This window comes from Lampetra planeri, chromosome 10 (assembly GCF_965212315.1).
Source record: "Lampetra planeri chromosome 10, kcLamPlan1.2.h2, whole genome shotgun sequence".
NCBI lineage: Eukaryota > Metazoa > Chordata > Hyperoartia > Petromyzontiformes > Petromyzontidae > Lampetra > Lampetra planeri.
This window is the reverse complement of record NC_136116.1, coordinates 8,561,762-8,589,249: the sequence shown is the minus strand read 5'-3', so window position 1 is coordinate 8,589,249 and position 27,488 is coordinate 8,561,762. Positions and strand designations below refer to the sequence as shown.

General features: G+C 51.0%; 1 protein-coding gene across 1 annotated transcript; it reads right to left on the bottom strand.

Annotated features, from left to right (window-relative positions):
* Nucleotides 1–2,944: 2,944 nt before the first annotated feature.
* Nucleotides 2,945–26,151, bottom strand: LOC144721136 (uncharacterized). The gene is made up of 4 exons (XM_078598532.1): nucleotides 25,633–26,151; nucleotides 17,114–17,174; nucleotides 11,538–11,854; nucleotides 2,945–3,622 (listed from the first exon to the last, which is right to left on the bottom strand). Exons 1-4 carry the CDS (start codon nucleotides 26,149–26,151, stop codon nucleotides 2,945–2,947), a joined length of 1,575 nt encoding a protein of 524 aa, XP_078454658.1.
* Between the last annotated feature and the right edge of the window lie 1,337 nt (nucleotides 26,152–27,488).

The following is a 27,488-nucleotide window of genomic DNA, read 5'->3' as shown; positions in this document are numbered from 1 at the left end:
GTGGTGACAAACACTGATTTTTGGTGAGTATTATGATGATGGTGGCAATGATAATCCATGGTTGGTGGGGAAGAGATAACAAATGTAGTCTCAACATCCACCAGCAAATGTTCGCTTAAGACTGTGTTACTTTATATTTGATGTCTGTTTGTATTTAAAATATCACACTGCTTGCCGATCAGATAATTACTTGTTTAATTTTTCTGCAATATTAAGTACTAACACAGGAGCACTTACGTGCCACACTCATACGAGCGCTTACAGATTTACTTGTATAAATTAATTCAGTTTACCACACGTATATATACAGGCAGATAAATACATACACATACATGATGTGGTGTATATAGCCATATGACACACGCGCGCATATTCACACACGTGCATACACACATACTCCCACTTACACTCATACATAGCTTTAACACGTTGGCTTTCGCGACCAATATTATCCATAAGAGGTTTTTTTTGGGTACTAGATCGCTTAAACATAAATGTGTCGTTAAAACCCGCCACCACTCGACGCAGCCAATTAGCAAGGTTTGTTACTTAAACAAAACATGCAAATTCGTTACGAGTACAGCACGCCGGTGTACTGGAGAGTAAACGTATATTTGTGCAGAAAGCCTCCTGTTTCGTTCTTTCATACAAAGACAAAGATCCCCCGTGTAGCATTTGTCTCCCCAGTGTCGATGTTTACACATCGCACCGGGTACTCATTTGAAGCTGAGTCGACCTAGGGGAGGCCCAGGACCGGTTCAGATAATCGTCACCGGTGGTGGCCGCGAGCGGGAATCGAACTCGGGTCGCTGGGTTCGTGGTGCAGCGCACTAACCGCTACACCACCACTCCCCGCATCAAAACACTCATACACACAACATTTAAACTCGCACCAGCATGAGATCATCCACTCATTGTGGCGCTTAAAACGCTAATTATCCTTCACTCACACACACGAAAACTGCACGGACAACGCATTTTAAAATGTATTTTTATGAACCAAAAACAACCACACGCACGCACACACGCACATATATATGTCTCCATTGCAAAAAAAACAAATATAAATTATACACCCGTTTCGAGCAATAATACAACCCTCACACACACACACACGTGTCTATAGTTAACCCAGTTAAGTCTGACACACGCGTCTATAATGATCATATGGTCCGGATGATAAGACGCTCCAGAAAGTACGACGCATCCAAAACTTGTGAGAGGTATATTCTTAGGTTTTTTCGGTAAAGTCACGTAGGTAAAGAAATTACATTTAAATAAATAACTTTTACTTTTATTAATTTTATTTTTTTACCTACGTGACTTTACCGAAAAAACCTAAGAATATGAATCCTTGCAGTCACGAAAGCTTCAAATCTAGAACTTGTGAGAGGTGTCAATGAAGTTGAGTCGACCGAGGCCATTCCCATGAACGCACGCGCCTGCCGGATTACAAGTCGCATCCCCCAATGACAATTACTCTCAAATACAGAGGGAGGGAGAGGGGGGGGGGGGAAATGTGCGTCTCATAATCCGGATAATCCGTTAATTCAGTTCGCCCGACGCAACACGCGTGTTACAGTGAAAGCTGCGCTCGCCAGCCGAGTCGTGGGCTTGAGCGACACCGGACCGCGCTGCGTGCTTACTAAACCACCGTGATTTTATGTCTAATTATACAAATAGTTCCACTGGCATCCATGCAGGGGAGGTTGGAGAGAAGGGGGGGGGGTAGAGCTGGGGGTGAAAGGGGGGGTGGGGGTAACGTAAGCCGCAAGGCAGCCGCGCTTGTTAACGCGGTCCCACGCCTCGTCCGATGTTCGGCTGATGTCCTCTTGCGATTGGCCACGGTGTCGATTTTAATTGCTTTCCTAAGTGGCTAGTCATCATTTGACGGGGGGTATGGGGTGGTGGTGTGGGGTGGGGGGGTTGATGAAGGGGGTGGGTGGGTTTTGGTGGGGGCTGTTCGCCGTGGGGGGTTAGCAGAGGCGGTCACCGGTATGCAAATGAGGTCCATCAGAGAGGAGCTTGATTGTTTAATTTCCATCACGACCCGGCACGGATACACACACCACACACACCACGCGCACATTCGCGCGGGGAAGCGACACGAGATTTCGCACACAGCGTCAACTTATTTACAATCCTCGTAGCCTGGGGGGGTATTTGTATACAACTGGGGGGCTACCCACACACAGTACACGTGAAGGTTATTTTTTGTATTGTCTCTGTACGTGTGTACGTGTCTATATATATAAGTATAGTTATGCGTTAATGATCATAAGTTATTAATTTACTGAACGACCACGCATTTAGGAGGAGCGGTATAGGGAGGCATCACTATCGTGTCCCTATCTTCACGCGGACTCGTTCACCTCCGCGACTGTCAAACATCCACACGCACGCGCGCACATCAGCAGCAGCGGCAGCAGCAGCAGCGACTAACACTGCACGCCGAGAGCATCGGACACCTCCGATTAGCACGGTTGGCTACGTCCGGTGCGAAAGAAGTTCAACATACATACGTACACCCGAAACAAAAAAATAATTAACGGCGAAAAAAATGTTGAACCCCGTGACACAAAAAAAAAGCCTTTTTGTTGTGCGCGGCGCTTGATCGATCGATCGAGTCACAAACATTAAAATCGTTAATCCCGACTCGTGGCATGCACCCGACTTAAAACGCGAACGACTCCCTCTCGAACGCGTCCGCCAATGTACAAGAAACGAGTTAACAGCCGTGCCGCTGTTTGTCTTCGTCGTCGTTGTTGTTGTTAGGCGGCGGACGGTGCTATGAGTTTCACATCGTCTCGGGGTAGGAAGCGGAGAGGAAGAAACGGAGCTAGGGCGAGATCGTTTCTCTGCGAAGTCGAGGGACGGGCGGGGAGGGCACAAGGGTCCTTGGAGGGCATGGGGACGAGAGGTCGCGCAGGGACAGCCAAGGCTGCTATCTCGTGAGGGGCACCTCCTCCCGCTGGTCCAGAGTGAGTGCCGCGGGCTTGCTCAGCACGGACGCCGCGTACGGCAGGAAGCTGCTGTCGGAGCGCGTGGTGCACAGGAAATCTGGTCCCGCTCCTCCTCCCGCCGCACCCCCTCCTCCTCCAGCACCGCCTCCGCCACCCGCCGCTCCACCGCCTCTCTGCGCCGCCGCCGCCGCCGCCGCTGCGGCCGCGGCGGCCGCGACCGCCGCGGCCCCGGCCCCACCCGCCTGGCCGCTGGCCGCCGCGTGGCAACTCAGGCAGGAGCAGTGGGCGCCGCCCGCCTGCTGCTGCTGAAGTCCGTGGTGAGCCGCCGTGTAGAGCGCCGCGGCGGGAGATCGGAATCCGCACAGCAGCTCCGGTCGCGAGTAAGGGTGCGCGTGGTGCAGAGCGGCGCGGAACGAGTCGAGGGGTCGCAGGGCGGCCGCCTGGAAGGGGCTGGCGGCGGCCGCCCCGGGCCCCATGCCCACGGGGGGGTAGTAGGGCAGGGGCACGTGCGGGGGGAACGGGTAAGGAAGCCCTCCCGTGGCGGCCGCGGCCGCGGCGTGCGTCATCATGTAGGTGTAGAAGCTCGGGTCGGCCGGGTGAGGCCAGGACATGGCCAGGCGCTGCCGCTTGTCTTTCATGCGCCGGTTTTGGAACCAGACCTGTTGCAGGAGAGAGAGAAGGAGAGCGTAGCGGTTAGCAGCGCGGTGTTGCGGACCCAGCGAACTGAGTTCGATTCCCATTCACGGCCAACGCAGCTGTCGATTATCTGAACCACTACTGGGGGCTATTCCTAGGTCGGCTCCACATCAAATGAGCACCCTGGTGCGATGTGTAAACATTGCCACAAGGGAGACAAAGGCGGCCGGGCGTGGTTCGGGCCACCCACCACGTCGTGTGCCGTGCCGGCCTTTATAGGTGCTCGCTAACAACGCTTATCCCAAAAGTCTATTAAAGCTATACGGGGGGTCTTTGTCCTTGTTTGGTGTTGAGTTTTTTCACTTCTGCGTTTGGTTATTGAGTACAGATCGGAAAAGCAGACAGATGGGGGTTTTTTTAATTAAACACATCAACATTAATATGAAGCTGATATAAACATATTTCATTCAATCAACAGCAGAGTAAAATAATGATGATTAGGATGGAAGAACAAATATTTCATTCAGCTCGTGCCGTCAATATCGTTGTTTCGAGCGAGCAACCAGAATCAACCACTCACTCCATGGAGCGGTGTTTGAATGCTCTCCAGGTCCGGTCACGCGTTGTCACCCCCAACCCCTACTCTGTGTTGTGGAATGATAATTTTGTTGCGATCATGATGATGATGATTAGGCGATTACGCGTGATTATACATGACTGGGAGACTTCCTGGAAACACCAGTGGTTTGAAGATCGGGCTGCAAGGTGGCCAGTCTATGGGTAGGTAGCGGCAGGGCCGTCCATAGTAGGGGAGGTGCGAGGCCCAGGGCAAACACAATGTGCCCCCCCCCCCAAGCGAGGGGCCCGGGGCAGTCGTCCTGATTCGCCGTACCCTAGGGACGGCTCTGTGTAGCACGGTAAAGCGATGCACATTTGAGTCTATTTATGTGTGGGAAGGTGTTTTAGTATGTCCCACCCCACTTCGTGTTCGAGGTAGGTGTTCTCCGGGCTCTCCAGCTTCCTCCTACGTGGAGCGAAACGCTCATGAATGGAATTGGCCCAACAATACACTTGCAGGAGCCTCCGTAAAGCAAATCCTTGGGACACATTGATGCGACTTTCCTTTTGTCATATATATTTTTTCGACCTGTTTTATAAAAAAATTTTACGAAAACATTCCGATGTGGAAGATCGTGAAAGGCGATTGTGTTTCAACTGTTATTTCCACGTGCGTACGTCAACGTTTCGACCTACTGCCCTTATTCAGCCACATACCTGTCAAGGTCAGTTCATCTGCCACTGGATTAAAGTGCACGTCAATGACTGTGAGTATTCAGTCTGCAATCATGTGGCTCTATGAGCCTTAGCGAACTATAGGCTGACTGAATCTTACAACAAAAAATAATCCATCTTCTTGACAGGCGCGTGCAGGCTGGTGTGATATTTTTGATAAGCACCGACTCTTTAGTAAGCACATTAAACTTATCCTACAAACAATTGTCATCAGATTGCTGCGAATGTGTGGTAATGCCAGCTCACCCTGACTGGGAGTAGGCATTCATCCAAGGTAATGATTACGTAGCATCTAATCTCAGTGTTCAATGGCGGTGGTGGTGGTGATCGTGGTGATAGTGATCATGGTGGTGGTGGTAGTGGTCGTGGTGGTAGTGATCATGGTGGTAGTGATCGTGGTGGTAGTGATCGTGGTGGTGATGATCATGGTGGTAGTGATCGTGGTGGTGGTGGTAGTAGTGGTACTGTGGTAGTGAGCATGATGGTGGTGGTAGTGATCGTGGTGGTAGTGGTAGTGGTGATAGTGATCATGGTGGTGGTAGTGATCGTGGTGGTAGTGATCGTGGTGGTGGTGGTGGTAGTGGTGGTAGTGAGCATGATGGTGGTGGTAGTGATCATGGTCGTGGTGGTAGTGATTGTGGTGGTAGTGATCGTGGTGGTAGTGGTGGTAGTGAGCATGGTGGTGATGATCATGGTGGTAGTGATCGTGGTGGTGGTGGTAGTAGTGGTTGTGAGCATGATGGTGGTGGTAGTGATCGTGGTGGTAGTGGTAGTGGTGATAGTGATCATGGTGGTGGTAGTGATCGTGGTTGTGGTAGTGGTGGTAGTGATCATGGTGGTGGTGGCAGTGATCACACTAATTTGTTCCGTGTTCATTACGAGGTCCACGGAGTGCGAGGAGCTGTAACGATCCTTGGGGTCACGACCTCACTTCATAATGGGGGGGTAGGGGGGGTCCCGCTTTACACAGAGAAAGGCACCCGTTGCCAAAAATAATAAATCCTTAATTTATTTCGTTTTATTCCAGCGTTTCCATCTGTAGATAATTTACTCCCAAACACATTGCGGGCCGCGCGAGACACCTATCTTTTTGTTTTTCAATCTCTCTCTATTATTTTATTTAATGAAAGATGAGCTTTAAATTGTGTCATTCCCCCGCCGCTGCTGCCTATGCGGGTCGTACTCCGTGCATGACCTCTGGAACGATGGCCGTGGCCCGGCTATATAAGGCTCGCAGCCACGATCACGCGCCGTGATGGATCTGCGCCGCGCACGGAGAAGCTCAAACCAAACCGTCAGTCAATCACGAGCCGCACTCTGCGGGCCACGGGGAGGATTATTTATCAGCTCAGGGGTGCATCAGTGTGCGCGGTGTGGTGTGTGTTTGTTTGTTGTGTGTGGATTTGTGTTTGTTCGTGTTTGCGCGTGCACACGCAGGTGCTCGCTAACAGCACTTGCTCCAACAGTCTGTTAAGGCTATACGGGGGATATGTGTCGTTGTGCAGTGGTGCATCTGCCAGGAGTGCAACGGCTGTGGGTAGCGGTGAGGGAGCGGCAATGTGGGGAGCGGTGGTGTAGTGGTTCAGCGCGCTGCGCTACGAACCCAGCGACCCGAGTTCGATTCGCGCTCACAGTCGACACCAGTGACGATTATTTGCATCGGTCCTGGGCCTTCCCTAGGTCGGCTGAGCTTCAAATTAGTACCTGGCGCAGTGTGTAAACATTGCACCAGGTACATTGCCACTCGGAAAACAATGGCGGTCGGGCATGGTTCTGGCCACCCACCCCATTGTGTGCCGCGCTGGTCTTTATAGGTGCTCGCGAACAGCACTTGCCCCACCAGCTTGTTAAAGGCTACACGGGGGATCTTTGTCTTTGCATCTGCACCTCAGTCAGTCAAACCCACGCAACCTGGGCCCGTCCCGTGACCTCCTGCCAGCAGCGAGACCTCGACACTCCACGTGGCATCGGGGTGAACATGGGCCTGGCACACGTGTCGTGGTGACGTCACCACCACTCAGTGTCGAAGGACGGCTGCTTGACACACACACACCCCTCGTGTGCCGTGCCAGCCTTCAGAGAGGTGCTTCCTGACAGCCCTTGCCCTAAACGTATGTCGAGGCTATACGGGGGATATTTGTCTTTGTGTGTGTGTGTGTCATTGCGTGTTGGTGTGGGAGTGTGGAATGGCGGTGTAGTGGTTCGATTCCTGCTCACGGCCAACACCAGTGACGAATATCTGAACCCATCCTGGGCCTCTCCTATGTCGACTCAGCCTCAAATGAGTACCTCGTGTGGTGTGTATACATCGCTACTGGGGAGACAAAGGCGGCCGGGCGTGGTGATGACCACCCACCCCATCGTGTGCTGTACCGGCCTTCATAGGTGCTCGCCAACAGCACTTGCCGCAACAATCTTTTAAGGCTACACGGGGGATCTTTGTTCGTGCTGTGTTTGTCGGTGTGGGAGTTAGAAGAGAGAGAGAGAGGGCCTGGGATGAGGCTCCGCGCAGTGGAGAGGGCACGCAGGCACAGTAATAGCATCGTAAATAACCCGACAAGCGTCTGTGTCGTCACACAAAACATATAAAATAACATTTAAATCCATCAACCAAATGGGCCCTCCGGACCAAAGTTTTTTTTTCTATCAGCAGAAGGTCTTACATTTGATCCGCATAATGATCAAGCAGCGCGCGCGTGTGTTGACGTGTGCGCGTGTATGTATGTTTTCGAACTGCACTTGCCCCATCTGTCTGTGTAGGCTATACGGGGGGGGGGGTGGAGGGGATCTTTGTCTTTTTGTTCTGTGTTTGTGTGCACGTGGTTACGTGTGATTGTGTTGGAATCAGCCGTGCAGTGGTTAGCGTATTGCAACTATGTTAACTACCTCGCCTGGTATACAGGAGGTAGTGGGTTCGATCCAGATCCTGACGCCTTCTGTATATTTGGAGTTTGCGTGTCTCTCTCCCCCTGGTCACGTGGATTTTTCTCCGGGTTCTCCGGTTTTTTTCTCTCCACATTTAGAAACACGCGTTTCGAGTAGTTGGCTGATAAAAATGTCCACGTGATAAGCCACTTCGCTGAGCTATCGTTTGTGGCCAGATCGCTTCTTTAAAAAGATCTATGTCACTCAATGGGCCTTACCTGGTCAAAACAAAAACATAGTTTAGTTTTTCACGCAAATTTGGTGATGTCACGTGCCATGTAGGGGCATTCTGGGAGCATCGCGCCATTTGGTTACAATTGCACCTTTATAGCTGCCATGACTCACATTGTCATTGTTACTTTTATTTGTGTCCAGCCTTCACGCGCCTGTCACGTGACGAGTTTCTCACGATCGCGTTCAAGCCACTCCTCTCATTACCACCGTCCAATCTCAGGGGCAGTCGCCGCTAACTCGGGGCAACTCGAAGCGATTGCCAATTGTGGTTGCGTCGATTATGGATGATCCGCCCAAAGCACCTCTACACCCACCTCTACGCCCACCTCTGCACCCACCTCTGCACCCACCTCTGCTCCCACCTCTGCACCCACCTCTGCACCCGCCTCTGCGCCCACCTCTACGCCCACCTCTACACTCACCTCTACGCCCACCTCTACGCCCACCTCTGCACCCACCTCTGCACCCACCTCTGCACCCACCTCTGCACCCGCCTCTGCACCCTCCTCTGCACCCGCCTCTGCACCCTCCTCTGCACCCGCCTCTGCACCCTCCTCTGCACCCACCTCTGCTCCCACCTCTGCACCCTCCTCTGCACCCGCCTCTGCACCCTCCTCTGCACCCACCTCTGCTCCCACCTCTGCACCCACCTCTGCACCCGCCTCTGCACCCTCCTCTGCACCCGCCTCTGCACCCGCCTCTGCAACCTCCTCTGCACCCACCTCTGCACCCGCCTCTGCACCCTCCTCTGCACCCACCTCTACACCCTCCTCTGCACCCTCCTCTGCACCCGCCTCTGCACCCGCCTCTGCACCCACCTCTACACCCTCCTCTACACCCTCCTCTACACCCGCCTCTGCACCCGCCTCTGCACCCACCTCTACACCCACCTCTGCACCCTCCTCTGCACCCACCTCTACACCCTCCTCTACACCCACCTCTGCACCCGCCTCTGCACCCGCCTCTGCACCCACCTCTACACCCACCTCTACACCCACCTCTACATCCACCTCTGCACCCACCTCTACACCCTCCTCTGCACCCACCTCTACACCTACCTCTGCACCCACCTCTGCACCCACCTCTGCACCCACCTCTGCCTCACACCCTCGTGCCGGCCTCCCCTCAACTGAAGGTTCGTCTAAGGAGGTGGCCGAGTGGCTTAAGGGGGGGGGGTATTCATAGCGGCTGTGGTGGAGCCAGCAGCGCAGGGGACGAGCATGAGTTCCTATACGGGGTTCAGCCACCCTTGATTCACTCAAACTGTCTGCCTGTCTCTCTCACTCTCTCGTGTGGAGTGTGAACTCTCTGCCCAGTTGCCGATGAGTCTGCAAGACAAGCCTCAGTGGTGTAGAGGTTAGGGGATTGGGATGTGGGGGGCTGAGCCATATCATTGACTGTGTTGTGGCCTCACACCCACCTCTCGCCAAGATTGTGTATGCACCTCGAAGCAAGGTCATATAACAACAAGGTTGTAAACCATCGCATTTTAAACGTGTTTGGTTGACCTAATTATTTCACCGTATTACTGCTCTGACAAATGCAAGCTTTATATTTGTTGGACTTGTGATGAACACCGGGCTATTGTTTTCATTTGTGGAGGAAGAGAGAGTAAGACCTTTTTTTAGTTGTTGCAAACAACCGCAGAAGTTGTTCTCTGCGACGGTGACTGTTCGTGAGTGAAGTGCAGTATCTGTGCAACAAGGTGGTGCAATGCTTGCTGCACCTCGAGTGAGAGCACACAGTTCATGATAGATTGGGAGCCGTTAGTATTTTATCATAGGCTTAACAACAAATAACAAATCAGTTTTTTTGTTTTTTTTTATTATGTTTAAATTAATCATTTACAGCCATTTGTAAATCCACTGCTGGATGAAGGCCTACCTACATTGCGTCGGTCCACGTGCATTTGTGGATTGTCTGAGCGTACTTCACCACGCTGGTGGGTGGAGGGGGGTGGGTGGAGGGGGGTGGGTGGAGGGTCCAGGCCAGGTTCCGTTACATCATCACTCGCCACTAACGTGAGCCGTGGCCAGGGGTCAAACTGAGGTCGCCGGCTTCATGGTGCGATGCGCTAACCCCCGCACCCCGCAACGCACGGCCACCAAATTCCCTGCCTTCTTCTCCCCATCACCGTTCTCATTGTACTCACAATCAGCATCTGGCATTGCGTAGCTGGTAACGGAGATGCGGGGCAACGATGGTGGCGTTTTGCCTTGAAAAAATTAATTGGGTTCGTGATGAACATTAATAGTTACACACGAATGATTACCATTATTTATTGGTATGATAACCACCAGAAGGTGTGATATGTATGTCGGTAGAACTTATTTCGCAGCGTATGTAGCCAACGGGAAAAAAGGGGAGGGGACATCAAACTAAACACAAGAAGCTATGAAGCTCTTTTTTGCACAGATGGTCAGCAAGTTACATCAGAACAAAATGCATAAAAGGTGCAAGAGTAAGATGGAGAGAAGTTAAACAAGTCACAATGAAGTGAATAAAGGCATATAAATGAGGCAAGGGAGTACACATCGCGCAAGTGTATTGATTCCTGCAGTTTTATCAACAGCAAATGCAAGCTTGGGGCAAGGCAGCAAAACAACAACAACAACAATCCAACACAACACAATCCCTCAATTCTAGCGCGCTTCAAAATGGAACTATCAACACACTGGGTAATGTTCACAGTTACAAATCACAGTTGCAAATGTGGCTGCTGTATCCTGAGCTCGTCTTTTTTTGAAGGCGATGTTTTGAAGGAAGAAGTGCTCGGTGAAGGGAGGAAACTAGGTTCTTCCAAAACGTTGGTGCTGCAAGAGCGAAAAACATCGTCACCTATTCCAATTTCTTTGTTGTATGCATATTAAAAAAAACAATTTGTTAGGTTTTTTGGGTACGACAATTGGGTTCATGAATTAGTTAAGTGTAGCGCAGATTTGTCAATAAGGAGTTTATGGATGAACATGGCCCAGTTTAGATTTTTGCTTGCGTAAAGTGACGTGAGATTGAAATTTAAGTAAAGATCACAATGGTAGGTCCTGTATGGTATATCCAGTAGAATTTGAAGAACAGAATGATAAAGCGGGTTAAGCCTATTCCGTGTTTCATTTGTAGCTCATATGTGAGCAACGTCACAGTACACACGAAGTGGTCGAATGATAGCTTCAAAAGTTTGCAGGCGCAATCGAATGGAAAAAAGAGCGTTTGTTATTTGTATTAAAAAACAAATTAGATTTTCTTCGAGACGTGATCAATAGGCGGTTGGAAAGTAAGTTTTGAATCACTCAGTAAACCCAAGCATTTGAAGCAATCCGTTTGTTCAATTATGTGCTTTATGATACTGCATCCCATATATCTCTACCATCTCACGATGACACCACGTGGAGACTACGTGGACACACACGCACCTCGACGGCCCACACCTCCACGACCACCTCGCGACCGACACCCACGCGGCACACCACGCATCCGTCCACCACCCACCTTGATGGTCGTCTCGGGCAGGTTGAGCGCCGCCGCCAGCTCGCACCGGCGAGGCCGCGAGACGTAGTTCTCGCGGTAGAACTCCTTCTCCAGGCGCCCGATCTGCTCCCTCGTGAACGCCGTGCGGTAGCGCCGCACCCCGTCCGAACCCAGGGTCCCTCCGGGGGGCCCCGCGCCGGGACCCGGGCCGCTGCCCTGGCTGGACTGGAGCCCCCCCCCGCTGCCCCCCAGCTGCCCGTGGCTGCCCCCGCCGGGACTCGGCGAGTCTGGGGGGCCGTCGCCAGAGCCGGCGGCGCACTTTGAGCGGCTCTCGTGTTCTGCGAGCGGTTTCGAGATGAGAGGCAAATGGAGAGAGGGTTTTCAAGAAGAGTTCCAATTGGCTAATTGATTGATATCAGTACGCAGCCCTTTGTCGATCCACTGCTGGATGGAGGCTCGTTTGACTGCACTTCATCGCGTCGGTCGAATGCGCGTTGGCGACGGGGAGAGGCTCGGGACAGGTTCGGATATCACTCGCCACTGATGTGTTAACCTTGGATGGGAATCTAACCGGTTCACGGCCAAAGAATTGTAATTCAATGTCGTGGAGTATTTTGTTGTGTTCGTGAATTCCTGCGCGTGTTTGTATATAAAAGCAGATATGTATGCATATGCGCGTTAGTTTAGGGCACTGTGCAGCACATTCGATTACCTAGGTTCAATTCCTGGCCATGGCTAACCGCAGTGGCGAGTGATATTTGAATCAGGCCTGAGCCTACCCGAGGTCGACTCAACCACGAACAAGTATTTGGCGCTGTCTGCAAACATCGGGATTGGGGATACAAAGGCGGCCGGGCAAGGTACAAGCAACACCACCCTTTCATACGACATTAATACGGGAAACAATACAAAACGGGGGATCTTTGTATTCATATATATGTGTATGTCCGCGTGTGTATGTGTGCGTGTACATCTATATTTACGTCTGTATCTGCGTATGCGTGGGTAAGCTGCACTTGCCCCAACAGTCCGTTAAAGGCTATACGGGGGACCTTTGTCTTTGTGTGTGCATAGCGCGTGGTGATGGCCACACCATCCCCTCGTGCGCCGTGTCGGCCTTCATCGGCGCTTCGCGGACAGCACTTGCCCCGACAGCCTGCGTGGGCTACGCGGGGACCTTTGCCTCTACCCGTGCGTGCAGTATATGTGTGTCCATATATAAAGACTTCTGGTCAGCGTTACGCGTTATCTTGATCGATTTATCACAAGGAGGTACAAATCATTCTGACAATAATTCTATATTTACCAATGAAAGCCTCGCTGAGTCTCAACCAAATGTATTTTTTTTTCTTCACAAGGGTCCTCCATGGGTTTACGACCTCTTAAATGAGTATTGTTATTTATGTATTCTGCTGGTGAAATCTCCAGTTCCCAGAGAAATCCCCGAGCATACGAGGGGATAGAAATCAATGCGTTTGAGTGCGGCGTTCCGCATAGACCAGGGGGTTGGAAACCAAAAAAAAAATAACAACAAGAAGAGCCATTTCTTTTTATCGAATTCGCAAAAGAATAAAAAAAACACCCCTCGATATTTCAAGAGCCGCAATGCACTGCGGTGGTGAATACGAGACGGGTGTGGGTCCTCTAATAAAGAACTGTCACGAAGCGGTTCCTTCAGGAGCCACCGTTCGCGGCTCCTGGGCATAGACAACAGGGGTATTGTGTCCGGCGCATTGTGACGCTGTGATTGTAACCCTGTATGTATAATAGGTAGCTACGGTCAGCGCACTGCGATGCGAATACAGATGTCGGAGTTCGATTCGCGGACACGGCTAACATCAGCGGTGAATGATATCGAACAGATTTCTGGGTCCTCTCCTCCCCCCTTCAACAGAACGCGTTGACCAGCGTGGTAAAGTGTGGTCAAAGACAAAGATCCCCCGTATAGCCCTAACCGTTGGGGCAAGTGCTGGTAGCGTGCACCTATGAAGGCCCGTCATGGCACACGAAGGGGTGGGTGGCCAGCACCACGCCCGGCCGCCTTTGTCTCCCCAGTGGCGACGTTTGCACACAGCACCAGGTACTCATTTGAGGCTGAGCCGACCTAGGAGGAGGCCCAGGACCGGTTCCAGATAATCGTCACCGGTGTCGGCCGTGAGCGGGAATCGAACTCTGGTGGCCGGTTTCTTCGGGAAGCCTTCATCGAGCAGTGTAGTGAGAAAGTATTATCGTTAATGTTATCATTTAGATTCATCCCATCAGCGATTAATGATCACTTTTCCGTTAACAATTGTATTCAGCTATAAATGATGTTTTTTTTCTAGTTTGCGTGTTTGTATCTTTTGTTTTTGCCTTGTTCGTGAGATTAACCTAGGAAGCCAGGTGGTCATACAATGGTGCAAACGTTAGTCGTCTGATCCACTACCTACACAGTCTTGATTGTTACAATTTATTTGAATAGATACATTTGTCAAATGACACACGCTTCTTAATCCCGGAGATTGCCCGAAATAATAGTGCAGCAATAATAGTGCAGCCGCCGACTGTCTACAGTGTGTGGTCCGCCGTGTGGCACGAGTTTATTCCACTGCGTGCCACGTGCTACTCTACCGTGTGCCAGAGGTCGCAGACGGGTTTTGATTCCTTACCCGTACCCGTACCCGGCCGCATCAGGGTCGCAAACGGGTACCCGTACCCGTACCCTACCCGATACCCGGCCGGGTATGGGTATGGTACGGGTATCGGGTACCCGATTGCAACCTCTGGGATGAAGCCATGTTGCAGGCGCGGGTGGGTTGATTCTAGGCACTTGAATTGTGAGAAGAGACAAGACGTTGGGAAATGAGTGACAAACGGTGACTCACCAGTGACTCACGGTCTACCCGTACCCGTAACCCGGCCGGGTACGGGTAGCCGGGTATCGAGTAGGGTACGGGTATCGGGTACCCGATTGCGACCTCTGCCGTGTGCCACGTGCTACTCTCCCGTGTGACACGTGTTACTCCACTGCGCGTCACTATGTCGTATGTCACGTGCTATTATGTTACCACGTGTTAACCCACTCGATTCGGCGCTGCACATTTTGATGTATGAACACAATTTCTCCAACGCGAACTTTAGACTTTCGCAAAGATTCGCGTTTCGAAAGAGAGATGATGCAGAGAAACACAATCGAGTTACCGAACCTCCATGTGCATGCACGTTTACATACTTTAAAAAAATGTTCGTCATATTTGTATGTTTCATAATGATCATCATCAACTGCGCATCATCATCCAGCTGTTAATCAGCATCCATCAACCATTCATTAAATATATGTTCTGCTCATTATCATCAATCGACTACAACCTATCATCATTGATCAACTGGGAATCATCATGATCATTAATACATTTTTAACAATTATAATCATCGCCAAAATGATCATCATCATCTTCACACATCATCACGAGCGCCAATCAATCAATCGACCACAAATAATTCCCGTGAATAGTCACCAGCGGTGGATAGACCAAGGCTGATAATTATTCACTCAATGTTTCATGGCCGATTGATTGATGCGCGTGATGATGGATGAAAATGATGATTGTAATCATGATGGCGATGATTCTAATAATCAGCCATGCTCTGTTCACTGCTGATTAAGTCCCCCCCCACCCCACGCCTCGACCATCCCTCACGGCTCTGCGATGCCACCACCCATCTCACTCGCGCACGAGGGCTTGGTAGTCTCTCCATGTGTACGAGCCCGTGATCACCGAGTGTGTGCTTGCGACTGGGTGGACACTGCAGACAATGTCATCATTGTTGCTGTTGTTGCTGCGTGTGTTCTTAATCTATTAAGTCAGAGCTGCGTGATCGATCATGCCATTATCATCATCATCATCAATCACATAATCCATGTTCGATCCACTGCTGGATGACAGCCTTCTCACGCTGTCGCCATCCGTCACGGTCCACTATTGCTATCCATCTTATCGTATTGAAGGCTATAAAAAAGGCAGCGTGAAAGACATTACGTTGTTTGTAAAGTAATTCGCAAACGTTATAAATTGGAACTTGTGTATTAATTTTTCATCGAATAGGGTACGCACTAAAGGTTATACTACAATAACACGAATAGCATTCAAACAATATATTGCGAATCAATTGTAATGTCCGTCTGACGAGCGGAAGGACGTGTCAACTACACAACAAAGGGACGAGCTAAGAGGAGCTGCTGCTGCTGCTGCTGGTTAGGGTGAGACTTTAGGAACAGACCTCGTATGTACTGAATGTATGTTGAACTTCTTTCGCACCGTACGAATCCAGATGTCGAGAAATCTAACAACGACGGGATCTATGAGAAAGAAGGAAGCGACGGCGAGAGGTGACGGTGTCAGCGTTTCCGTGATGTCATTTTCACGACAGGGTATTCGTTTATCGCATGACGATTACCGTGATACCGTTGTCCCCCTATGTGTAACTGTTAGCGTTCGATCTGCGTTCTTATTATCGTCATGTTCCTGTGCTCTGCTGCACTTCAAGGGCGAAACAGGAGCACTTTAGTGTTCTTCAGCTGCGGTTCACTTGACGCACGCCTACCACCAGCCCTGTGATATACTGCGACTTCGCAGTCAATCTGTAGCGCTCAGAACCCATGCGCTGTCCGTTACTCGGTGCCTAAGTGAGCAAATTAAATAGAGCCGAGTACATGAAGACGTCATATCAGTCAATCGCTCCGGCAAAATTTTAGTTTTTCCATACGTATTTACATTTATAAAGAAATCATTTAATTGGATATATATATAGTTATACATGTAAATGTTGCGCGCGTTATTTCACATATATTATGTCTGCGAAAAAAAAACGTATATAAATTGTACCTAATGTAAGCAAAGTTAATCACGATATAACAACGACGTCTATGCAAAACGGAACGATACGATAATCGTGGTGGACCTTATATCGTACGATACATCGCGATATCGCCATTTCGCGGATAACCTACTTTGCATCAGCCGCCATTGGCCGTGATGACCCCGTGACCTTGATGGTCACTCGGAAGAATATTGACGGTCGTCATTGCCTCCCGCTTGACGGAGTGGAATGTTTAGGCTCCGTGACAATACCCCAACTATTCAGCACCAATACCAATAGCCGCCATTCGCCACGAAGTGACGGTGACGTCACCACAGCGCCTGTGCCAGGCCAGGTGCACTTTGAGGCCACGTGAAGTGTCGAAGGCTCTCTGCTGACAGGTCTCGGGACAGACCCAGCAGGTGCCATAGGTTGGCTGACTGAGATGACCGGTAGATGCACACCAGCTGTACCCCCTACTTTGCCAAACTTGCTGCATTTAAAGCGCCTTGCGCTCCTCCGCCCTCCGTTGTTGTCGGAGGGCGACTGCCTCCAACTGCCCAGCAGCGTCCTTCACGAGCCTCTTCCATAGAGGCCGATCATGACACCGCTGGTACCAGTCGTCGGCAAGTCCACTCAACCCCACATCCTCCCGTACTGCGGTATCCAGCACCACCACCATGTTCAATTGAGTCACGTGCGTCACGTGAGTGAGTCATGTGAGGAGTCTGAGTTGTGCCAGGTCACCCACGAGTCGCCCCGAATGTTCCCAAAATCTCGGAAGCTCAGCATGTTTTGAGCCTGGTTGCCACGTGGAGACTGCATGGGGGGTATCAGGTGTAACAGACTTGGGGTGCGAGGTGTTCCAGATGGTGACAGTGCAGCAACTGGATTCTTGAATCTATCTGTGGGGTGTTGTGTGTGTGTTGTGCCCCCCCTCGTTTTCCTGGTGGCGGGGGGGGGGGGGGGGTTCACCGGGTGCACACATGGAATTGGCCAAACATCCTCTCTGCATGGCCCTCCTAAAGAGGAGTTCTGAGACTCATCTTTCTGTGCTTGGCAAGCCGCGTAATTATTCTACACCTCTGCACGCGCGCCCCTTTCGCAAATCCACTGCTGGTTGAGGGACTGTCCATACCTCGACGGGGCGTGAGGATTGTTGGAGCCTCCTCCTCGCCAAGCTGAGCAAGGCGAGTTCATAGCTGTGGAAGTATGGGCAGGTGCAGCACAACAATGGACTGCTCTGCACTACTCTCTACTGCCAACCACCGCCTGTGACGACGATGTTCGTGGCAGTCATCCAATCAAGCACGATCCTGACTCGATCGACCGTGCACTACCAGACATCAATAAGCATGCGACCGTGTGTAGTGCGCATCGATTACAATCAATGGATCGTAACAGATCGAGATGGCGGTGGATTAGAGAGACTTTCATCCAGCAGTGGAATGATAATGGTTGATGCTGATGATTATTGATTATGGTGATTGGTTGTGATATAAATGATGATGATGGTTGATTGTCATGATGATTGATTATGGTGATTGGTTGTGATATAAATGATGATGGTTGATTGTGATGATGATTGATTGTGGTGATGATGGTGTTAACGATGGAGGGGTCGGTGGTGGAGGGATAACCTTCCTGCACCATCAACCTACAGTAAATATTTGCTTAAACATTTGTTGATTGCATTGCACGAACTTCCTCTATACTTATGCAAATCTTTGAAATATCGCTCAGACGTGGGCAAAGCAGTCGCCTATATAAGTAGACGTTTCTGCAACCGGTTGCAAGAAATTGCGCAACTGGTTGCTCACAGTAGAGGCTTCGGACTCTTCAAGCATCCGATCGGGTCAGCGATCCATCGCGAGTTATTATCGGCAATTACCGATCGTCGATTATACAATGATCACGCTCCTCGTTGCATAAACTACTCGCCGAGACGTGGACAAAGCGGTGGCAGGCGACTCGCGATTGTCGCGCTAATTAGTCGCGCAAGCGGCCGCTTCCAGCTGTGGGTGACCCCCTTGCTCGAGATTGACGCTGCGACCGAAGCGCCGTGACACCTCGGAGCGACGAGTGACGGCGCGCGTTCGATTCCTTGCCGGTGTCAAACACACGGGGGCAAGGGGACCCCCACCCACCCCCCACCCACCCCCACCCAGGGATGGGTGAGGCACCTTTGTCCGGTACCCGCTGCGGCTCCCAACCACCAGCGGGAGACGGGACCGAGCTCAGCGTTGTCCGGAACTCAACCGATGAACGTCTCCCGCGCCTCGACTCCCGGCTCACGGAGAATGATCGGTGAGGAGCGATGTCTGAACTCCGAGGCAACCCCCCTTCCTTCACCGACCCGCGTTGACCGGCGCGGTGAAGTATGGCTGGCTAAATAACCAGTAGATTCCCCCTTGCCCCTCCTCCCCCAGCTTGCGATTCGATTCAAAAATTGATTGTTTTGTTGTGAATGTAGCGGCATCGAGTGTAAAGAATTAATTAAACTTACACATCAATACTGTATATGTATATAGTTACAACCCTAACAATAAACTGTGCATTGCGTTTATAGCCAGTACCTGTGTATGATTTAAATAATAATGATGATATACCAACACCCGAATGGTAGTTGAACTGAGCCTGAAGAATAATGTTTGTTGTTGTCAGATCTTCCTTTGGGAAGAATCGCCGCTCCCATTCATGAGCGGTTGAACGAAGCTAATGCTGTGGTTAGTTGAATTAATGCATATTTTGTATTCACTAATGTATATGTTGTAAATATATGTATTACTCACTTACAGGCGTCGCCCAAAATTTCCAGCTGACAGTCCTGGGCGTATATAAAGACGTTAATTACATTGTCGCTACAGAAGGCATGTCTGCAATATCAATTGCTGTGCAGTACTTATATACTTCCACGTCTGTGCTATCCACCTTTCACAAACGGCAGTGAATATTATTTCTCAAACAACTCGTCAAACCGATTTAAAATAACGAAAAATATTTGGTGGCGATTATGCACTTGCGTTGGTAGTGATGCACAAGCATAATTAATAACAATAATAAAACACTTACCACATTCGTAAATATCACAGTGGCTTTCAAATAAAAATATTAAATCGGCGACGTTTTGGGCAATTGCCCTTCGCAGCACATGATGACATCAGTGCCATTGTCTAAAACGTCGCCGATTATTTATTTGTTTTTCTTTAAAGGCCCACTGTGTTATTTACGTGAATGTGTTGTGTTCGTTTCTCCTGAAACTCACACGATGGGTGACAGGCTCTCTCATCCAGCAGTGGATCGACAACGGACTGTACGCCTTACAGCCACGAGGAGAGAGAGAATGGGTGACGCGCGCGCGTTTTCGCTCACATCATCAGCGCTCATCAGCGAGCCGCCGCTGGCCATGTTAGAGACCTGCTACGAACGACTGTGAAGGGACACGTGGTCCAGAAGACCACAGCACAGACCCTGGAACAATATCGGCGGTGCGATCAAGGCCACAGCACAGGCCCTGGAACTCTATCGGCGGTGTCAGAGTGCGAGCTGGTGAAAGCGTGTCGCGGTATGCGCCGTGTTAATGATGCGGTCACTGTCATTAGACTAACACACGTGCCACAGCGCCGCGCATCGTGTGTATGCCAGCGGATCGGTGATTGGTGAAGGTCATCGCAGATTTAGCATCGCGAATGATGTGTGCGCGCAACGAGGTGACGCTCTTAGTAACGGCCGTGTAATAACGATGACGGTTTACGAGGATTTCACAGCGTTATGCACTTTTACATCTAAATGGCAAACTAATTACTTTAGAACTGCTTTTCGTGTTTAGTTTGTTGTCCTTCCCCCGCACCTCCGATTAACATGGTTTGCTACGTTCGATGCGAAAGCAGTTCAACATACATACATGTACGCGTTATGAAGACAAAAACAACGTTCCCCCGTGTAGCATTTAAAAGAAAGTTGGAGTAAGTCGTATTCGCGAGTAGCACATATGACGGCCGTAACGGTACACGAGGGGGTGGGTGGCCAGCACCACGCCCGCCTTTGTCTCTCCTGTGGCGATATTTACATACCGCACCAGGTACTCATTTGAGGCTGAGTCGACCTAGGGGGGGGGCCCAGGATCAGTTCAGATGATCGTCACCGGTTTTGGCCGTGAGTGGGGATCGAACCGGGATTCGCACACCCATACAAAAAACAGGCGAATTGATGCACAAACGCACACAAACACGTACCCACGGACATACATCAACGCACATGCACGTACGACGCACACGTGTACAACGACAAAACAAAGACAAAGATCCCCCGTATAGCCTTAACAGACTGTTGGGGAAAGTGCTGTTCGCGAGCACCTATGAAGGCCGGTACAGCACACGATAGGGTGGGTGGTCATCACCACGCCCGCCTTTGCCTCTCCAGTGGCAATATTTATACACCACACTATGGACTAATTTGAGGCTGAGTCGCCCTAGGGGAGAGGCCCAGAACCGGTTTAGATAATCGCCATTGGTGTTCGCCGTGAGCGGGAATCGAACTCGGGTCGCCGGGTTCGTAGCGCAGCGCGCTAACCGCGACACCACCGCTCGCCACGCACATGTGTACACACACGCATACACGTACACACATGAGCATTCAAACCAACGCACTCACGTGTAACCTGACACACGCGTGCGCAAGCACGTATACACGGAGACAGAAGGACAAAAAATCCCCCGTGTTTACTCAGCCTCAAATGAGTAGCTGGCGAGGTGTGTAGTAAACATCGCCGTTAGGGAGACAAAGGCGGCCGGGCGTGGTGTTGGCCACTCACCCACCCCCTCGTGTGCCGTGTGGCAGCCTTCATAGGTGCTCGCTAACACCACTCGCCCCAACATGCAAACATGTACACGTATGAACATACAAATTCATATATATGTACGCGTACTCACATATACGCGCACACACATATATACACAAAGATCTACACGCACACACGCGCGCACACACACACACGATCCGCCCTGTGAGAGTCAATTGAAATATCGCATCACTTGACCTTCAACGCAGTTTAAACACACAGATAAACACAGTCACAGAGAAAACAAAGCCAAATGTCACCCGTATAGACAAATGCATGCCGTTGGGCAAAGTGCTCTGAGCGCGCACCTCGGAAGGCCGTCACGGCACACGAGGGGGTGGTGTGGTTTACACCACGCCCGGCCGCCTTTGTCTCCCCATTGGTGATGTTTACGCACCGCGCCCCGTACTAAATGTTGGCTGAGTCGACCTAGGGGAATTCCATGGCCGGTTGAGATATTCGCCACTGATGTTGGCCCTGAGCGGGAATCGCATTCGGATCGCTGGGTTCGTAGCGTAGTGCGCTAACCACTGCTCCACCACTCCCCACAGTCGCACACGCACACACACAGAGGCAGACACATCATGCCCAGTCACACTTACAGCCATACACAGACAAATCCACGCACTCACGTAAATACACACAGAAACACACAATCACACATAAACACAATATGACAAACACACTCACTCACACATACATAAATACACACGCACACACATACATGCAAACACACTGAAACAAACACACGCACAAATGTACAATAACAAAAGCAAACACACACATAAAAGACACAAATACAAATATACCCACACACAATTACACACGCACACTCGCGTGTGTAATCACAGTTCGTGAGATTGTAAATGCCGCGGGTTGTTGGTCAAAGTATTGAATCTGTTGACGCGTGCATTGCGAGCCCGTTACAATGACACATTAGCTGAATATGACAGTGGCGATTTTAGAATGAAGCGTGATAATGTATTATAAAAATAGAAAAATAAACTCAACACATTAATCAATACCACCGTCGCCTTAAAATAGCAATTCAATGGTAGGCGACGTTTCGGCGAATGACCCTTCTTCAGGGCACACGTGGGCAGTGCTGCTTGATGAATGCTTTGAGATGGGTGTTGTTAATTGTGCTTGTGCTCCACTGCCAACGTAGCGGAAGCAGCATCGCCATCACATAATTTGTAGCATTATTATGATTAACTAAAACTGTGAACAGGAATTAAAAAAGTATCTTTCCAGTCACAACTTCCGTCCGATATGAATTATGACGGCGGGGCCTTCATCCTAGCAGTGGATTGACCACGGTTGATGATCACAATGATGATGATGATGATGTTCATGTTAATGATGATCATGATGATGATCATGATGATGATATCATGAATGCACGAACGATGGTAACTTTCCAAACAGGAACGAGAGTTGTGGTTTATTTTCTTGCGCTATGAGAATTGCGCATATACCCCGTGTAGAATAATACATTATCGTATTGTATTACATATATATTATATAGGAGTTAATTGCAGTGGTAAGTATTCATCATGATTGCCTATTATATTATCAAATCGCCATACAAGATGTGGTGTTGATCTTTAAGGTATTGTCAGCGCCAAGCGTTTAAGTTTTTGTACGTGTTCATTTGCAAATTAATTACGTGTTGAATGTATATATATATATCTTTATATATCGTGGAAATGTATTAGCATCTACGATAGCTTTAGCAGCAATGAGAGCTAGTATCAATTGGTATAAGTGTAGGTGTGTGCGCGTAGGCGTGTTAGACACATGTGTGCAGTGTCTGCTACATTTGTCAATTCCGTGGTGGGGAGAAACAACTGACGTTAAATCGAGTTTTGTTCAGATGTCACCAAAACATGCTGCGTCTTAAATTACACTTACTGCCTCTTAACAACTGTAAATAATGTAGCGATGTCATCCTGAGGCATACCGAATAAAATCGCACGTCTTAGACAAATATTGAACGGCGCGTTATTTAACCCTAGTTTATTTTTAATTCAACGTATAATATATAATATGTAGTGCGAGTCACGTGTGTTTTTGTTATATATATGTGTATATATAGCGTCATGCGTGAAACATTACATTTTACTGCAGTTCATACGTCATTTTATTTATTTACTGAGTGTAAAATACACACGTTTGTTTAAATACGTCGATTTTATATTTCCTTGCAATTTTCATTAAAAAAACTATAATTTTAAAATAATTCTAACTCGACTGTTTTAATGATCAATAATCTAAGACAATACTAACTAGACGCAATTACACCTTTTCAAAATATAGATATATAAAACGTTATATTAATTCTACGTCGTTGCGAGTAATTCGTGAATTACGATCAATTGTTTGGACGTTCAGGCAACGTTCAAAGGTAAAACAAAACGACAAATCTGCCGGTGTGTGCCCGCGCGTGTCCTGTTACGATCGCCGTTCTCTGTCGCCGAACATTTGAGTCGCCGCGTCTCTCTGTCCGTGAGGTCGCCTTTCTCTACCTCCATCGCTACGACCTCTCCCCCCCCCCACGACCGCCTCCATCGGCTCCTTCCTTCTCCACAGCTCGCTTGTGATTCACGACCCCCAACCAACTTGGCTGCGTTAAAAAAATGTAAGCGCCTCACGAATAACCTAACGATCACGTCGCAGAACGATGACAGATGGCAAAGACCTGGAGAGGCTTTCATCCAGCAGTGGATTGATGATGGCCGATGATGATGATTATTATATAATGGCCTAACAACGACTCTTTCAATTGTTTTAAATCTCGACAGACAACAGTGTTTCATTTCGCATCACGTAAGTCACCCCCCTGCCCCACCCCCCTTACTGACCCACAGTGGTGAAGTATGGTCAAACAGCCGTAGAGAGAAAGGCCTTCATCCAGCAGTGGATTATTATTAGCGAAGGAGCTGCATCACATCACGCAAGTCGCTGACGCGTTACGCGCAAGAGTCATCGTCGCGGCAGGAGACCTCAGACGCGCCAAGCGGGACTCGCTCTCTGCACGGCTAACACGCCCGCCTCTACTGCTGGCTGATGAGACCCAAGAAAGACGAAACCAAGAAAGTCGAAACAGGTCCATAGTTTTACCCGCTTTGACGACGAGCATTAAAGAAGACCACTTTTGTTTTTGGTGAGTCCACTACAATTATTCGTGTGGATCATTCTCGTGACTTGTTAGCGCGGGGGGTGGGAGGAGGGGGACAAGTTATTGAATACAGCATCGCATGGGTTCCATTCGTTATCACGACAGCACTCGAACTGCATGGCACACTACCCAGCACGTCGCCAAAGCACTGCTGAGAGATGACCTCCCCGCGCGCCACGCGAGTCGCGGCGTGTACTCGTTCGCGTCGACTTCGCCGCGCTGGGCAGTGCATCTCGGGGAAGCCCCTGGCCGTGACCATCGGCTACAACGTTCCCATCCTCGCGACGCGCGTGCCGCCGCCGACTTGGTAAGAGGGATTTTTTGCTAGAGCGAGGAGGAGGCAGACGGTGAACGAAGCGGTTATCGCCGGTGCGCGCTGTGAGCGAGGCACACGTGAGTTCGATTCCCCGGCCACGGCTAACATCAGTGGCGAATGATGTCTGAACCAGACCCCTGCGTGCCCTCTTCATCGTACCGCACGCGCACGCACGCAAATACAAAGACCCCCCGTGTAGCCTCAACAGACTGTTGGGGAAAGTGCTGTTAGCGAGTATTCATCGTGATTCGGGAATCTAACTCGGGTGACCGGGTTCGTAACGCAAGGCGCTAACCGCTACATTGCCGTTCCCCGATACGTGTACAGAGGCACACGCACACAGATAGTCAAGCGTACACATACACACACAATCACAAATACAAACATCCCCCGTATAGACTTAACAGACTTGCGGCAAGTGCCATTAGCGAGCATTTATGAAGGCCGGCACGACAAACAAGGAGGGTGTGGGTGGCCAATACCACGACCGGCCGCCTTTGTCTCTCTAGTGGTGATATTTAGACAGCGCACAGGTATTCATTTGCGGCAGAGTCGACCTAGGGGAGGTCCAAGACCAGTTCAGATAATCGTTACTGTTTATTGGTCAATCACAGATATCGACATAATACATAAAACACACACGCAGAATCACGCACACACACACACACAATCTCACATACACACACACACAGCAAGATGTACACACGTAAACACCCGCTCACGAGGCGACACTCACAGACAGTCCCCTCCCGTGACCCCCTCTCTCCTCACCCTTTCCGCCAGGACTGTCGCTGCTTCTCCCTTTTCCCGTAGCAGCTGCCGCGACTGTGCTGTGTTGCTGCTGCTGATGCTGCTGCTGATGCTGCTGCTGATGATGATGATGCGCATTGGCCGAGTCTCGCAGTGGCGGCGCCGGACACTCGGGCGATGAGCAGCTGACCTCCAGCTCCTCCTCCAGTATCTCGTCCTCGGAGGTGCAGGGCTCGCCTCTGGCGGGCGCCTCGGCTGCCCCGCCGTGCTGGCGGATCACGTGAAGGGACCGCTCTGGTCCCGACAGCGACGCCGGCCCGGGGAGCGCGGCCTGCCGTCGAAAAAGCTGCAGAAGAGCCCCGCCGCTCCCACCACCACCACCGCCGCCGCCGCCGCCGAGGGACAGTCCGCTGGCGGCGTGGTCTGCCTGCACAGCCGCACGGAACGCGCTGTGCACGGTCGCCTCGTCGCGCGAGAAGAGGTGGCCCGGCAGGGAGGCTGCTCGCGGGCTGAGACGAGCGCCACCGCCGCCGCCGCCTCCGATGCCTCCGATGCCGATGCCGTGCGCGTGCAGGGGCGGCGGCGGGGTGCGGTGGCCCACGCTGTCCTGGTCAGGACTTGGCGGCGGCTCGCATCGTAAGTGGGACTTGTGTCCGCCGAGCGCCCGTTCGGACATGAGCATCATCAAGTCCCTTCGCACGGCGTCCATGGGCGCAGGGAAATAAATAATGACGACGACGACGCTGCTGATGATGATGATGATGAGATAGCTCTAATTATGTGTGAGAGTGTGCGTGTGTGTGTGATACTGATGCTACGCGCTAACCCTAAGCGTCTGTTGAAATACAATTCGACAGCGAGCTGAACACGTGCCTCGTGTACTTGGACTCAAACCTCCCCCACCCCACCCTCCCGCCCGCTGGCTCGACGTCGTCGTCAGCGCCGGTGATCTGAGCGGCTCGTGAAACGTCGGCGTCCGCGGCTCTCTCGCCGTGTCCTGACTCGACTCAATCCTATATACCTCGACTCGTCTACCGCCTGCCAATCCCACGTCGCAACACCACCCCCACCCCCCGGTGTCGTCCTACAACCTCGAGCAATCTGTACTTGCGCCCTGCCACTCGCCCCTCTTCGCAAGCTCGACGACGACTACGACTACGACGACTACGACGACGACGCTGCTAAACGACGACTGCGCGCTCTGCAACGCCCGAGATTGCCACTCGCGGGCCACGAAATCTCATCGCCCGCTTCGGCCCGCGTCGCGCTAAACTAACAACTGCGTCTCCCACCACCACCACCACCACCAACCACTACCACCCACCAAAACACCCAACCACCAACCACCCCACCCACTCCTAGCCCCCCCTGCGCTCGAAGCCAAAGAAGTCCCCGACACTTCGCTGCCGTCCGTGGCTTCGCCCGCGGGGACTGCGGAGGCGAAGTGCGTGTGGCTCCGAGTCCGCGCTCCGGTTAAATCGCGCCCCCTCTGTAATCTGTCAGCCGTCCGTCCGCCCCGTGCGCTCCTCTCTAACGGCGGTCATCTTCATTAGCGAGAGGATGACGCCAGCGAGCCTTCAGGAGGCGATAAACACAGGCGGCAGGGGCGACGGCGGTGGCCGCGTGTGTTGGGGCGTGGGAGTGGGGTGGTGGAGAGGGGGGGGGGGTGAGATGGGGAGGGAGTGTGAGAGGTGGATGATGGAGGTGGGGGGAGGCGGGTAAAGTGTTGGGTGTGACTCGCGTTGCGCTCAAGAGAATTGTGTGTGTGTGTGCGCGCGTGTGCCACAGTCGTGTGCGTGTGTCACAGCCTGCGCGTGTGTCACAGACTGGCTGCTTTAGTGTGCGAGTGTGGCTCGATGTGTGTGCAGCTCCATGTGTGTGCAGCTCCATGTATGTGTGGAGCTCCATGTGTGTGGAGCTCTATGTGTGTGGAGCTCTATGTGTGTGGAGCTCCATGTGTTTGGAGCTCCATGTGTGTGGAGCTCTATGTGTGTGGAGCTCTATGTGTGTGGAGCTCCATGTGTGTGGAGCTCCATGTATGTGTGG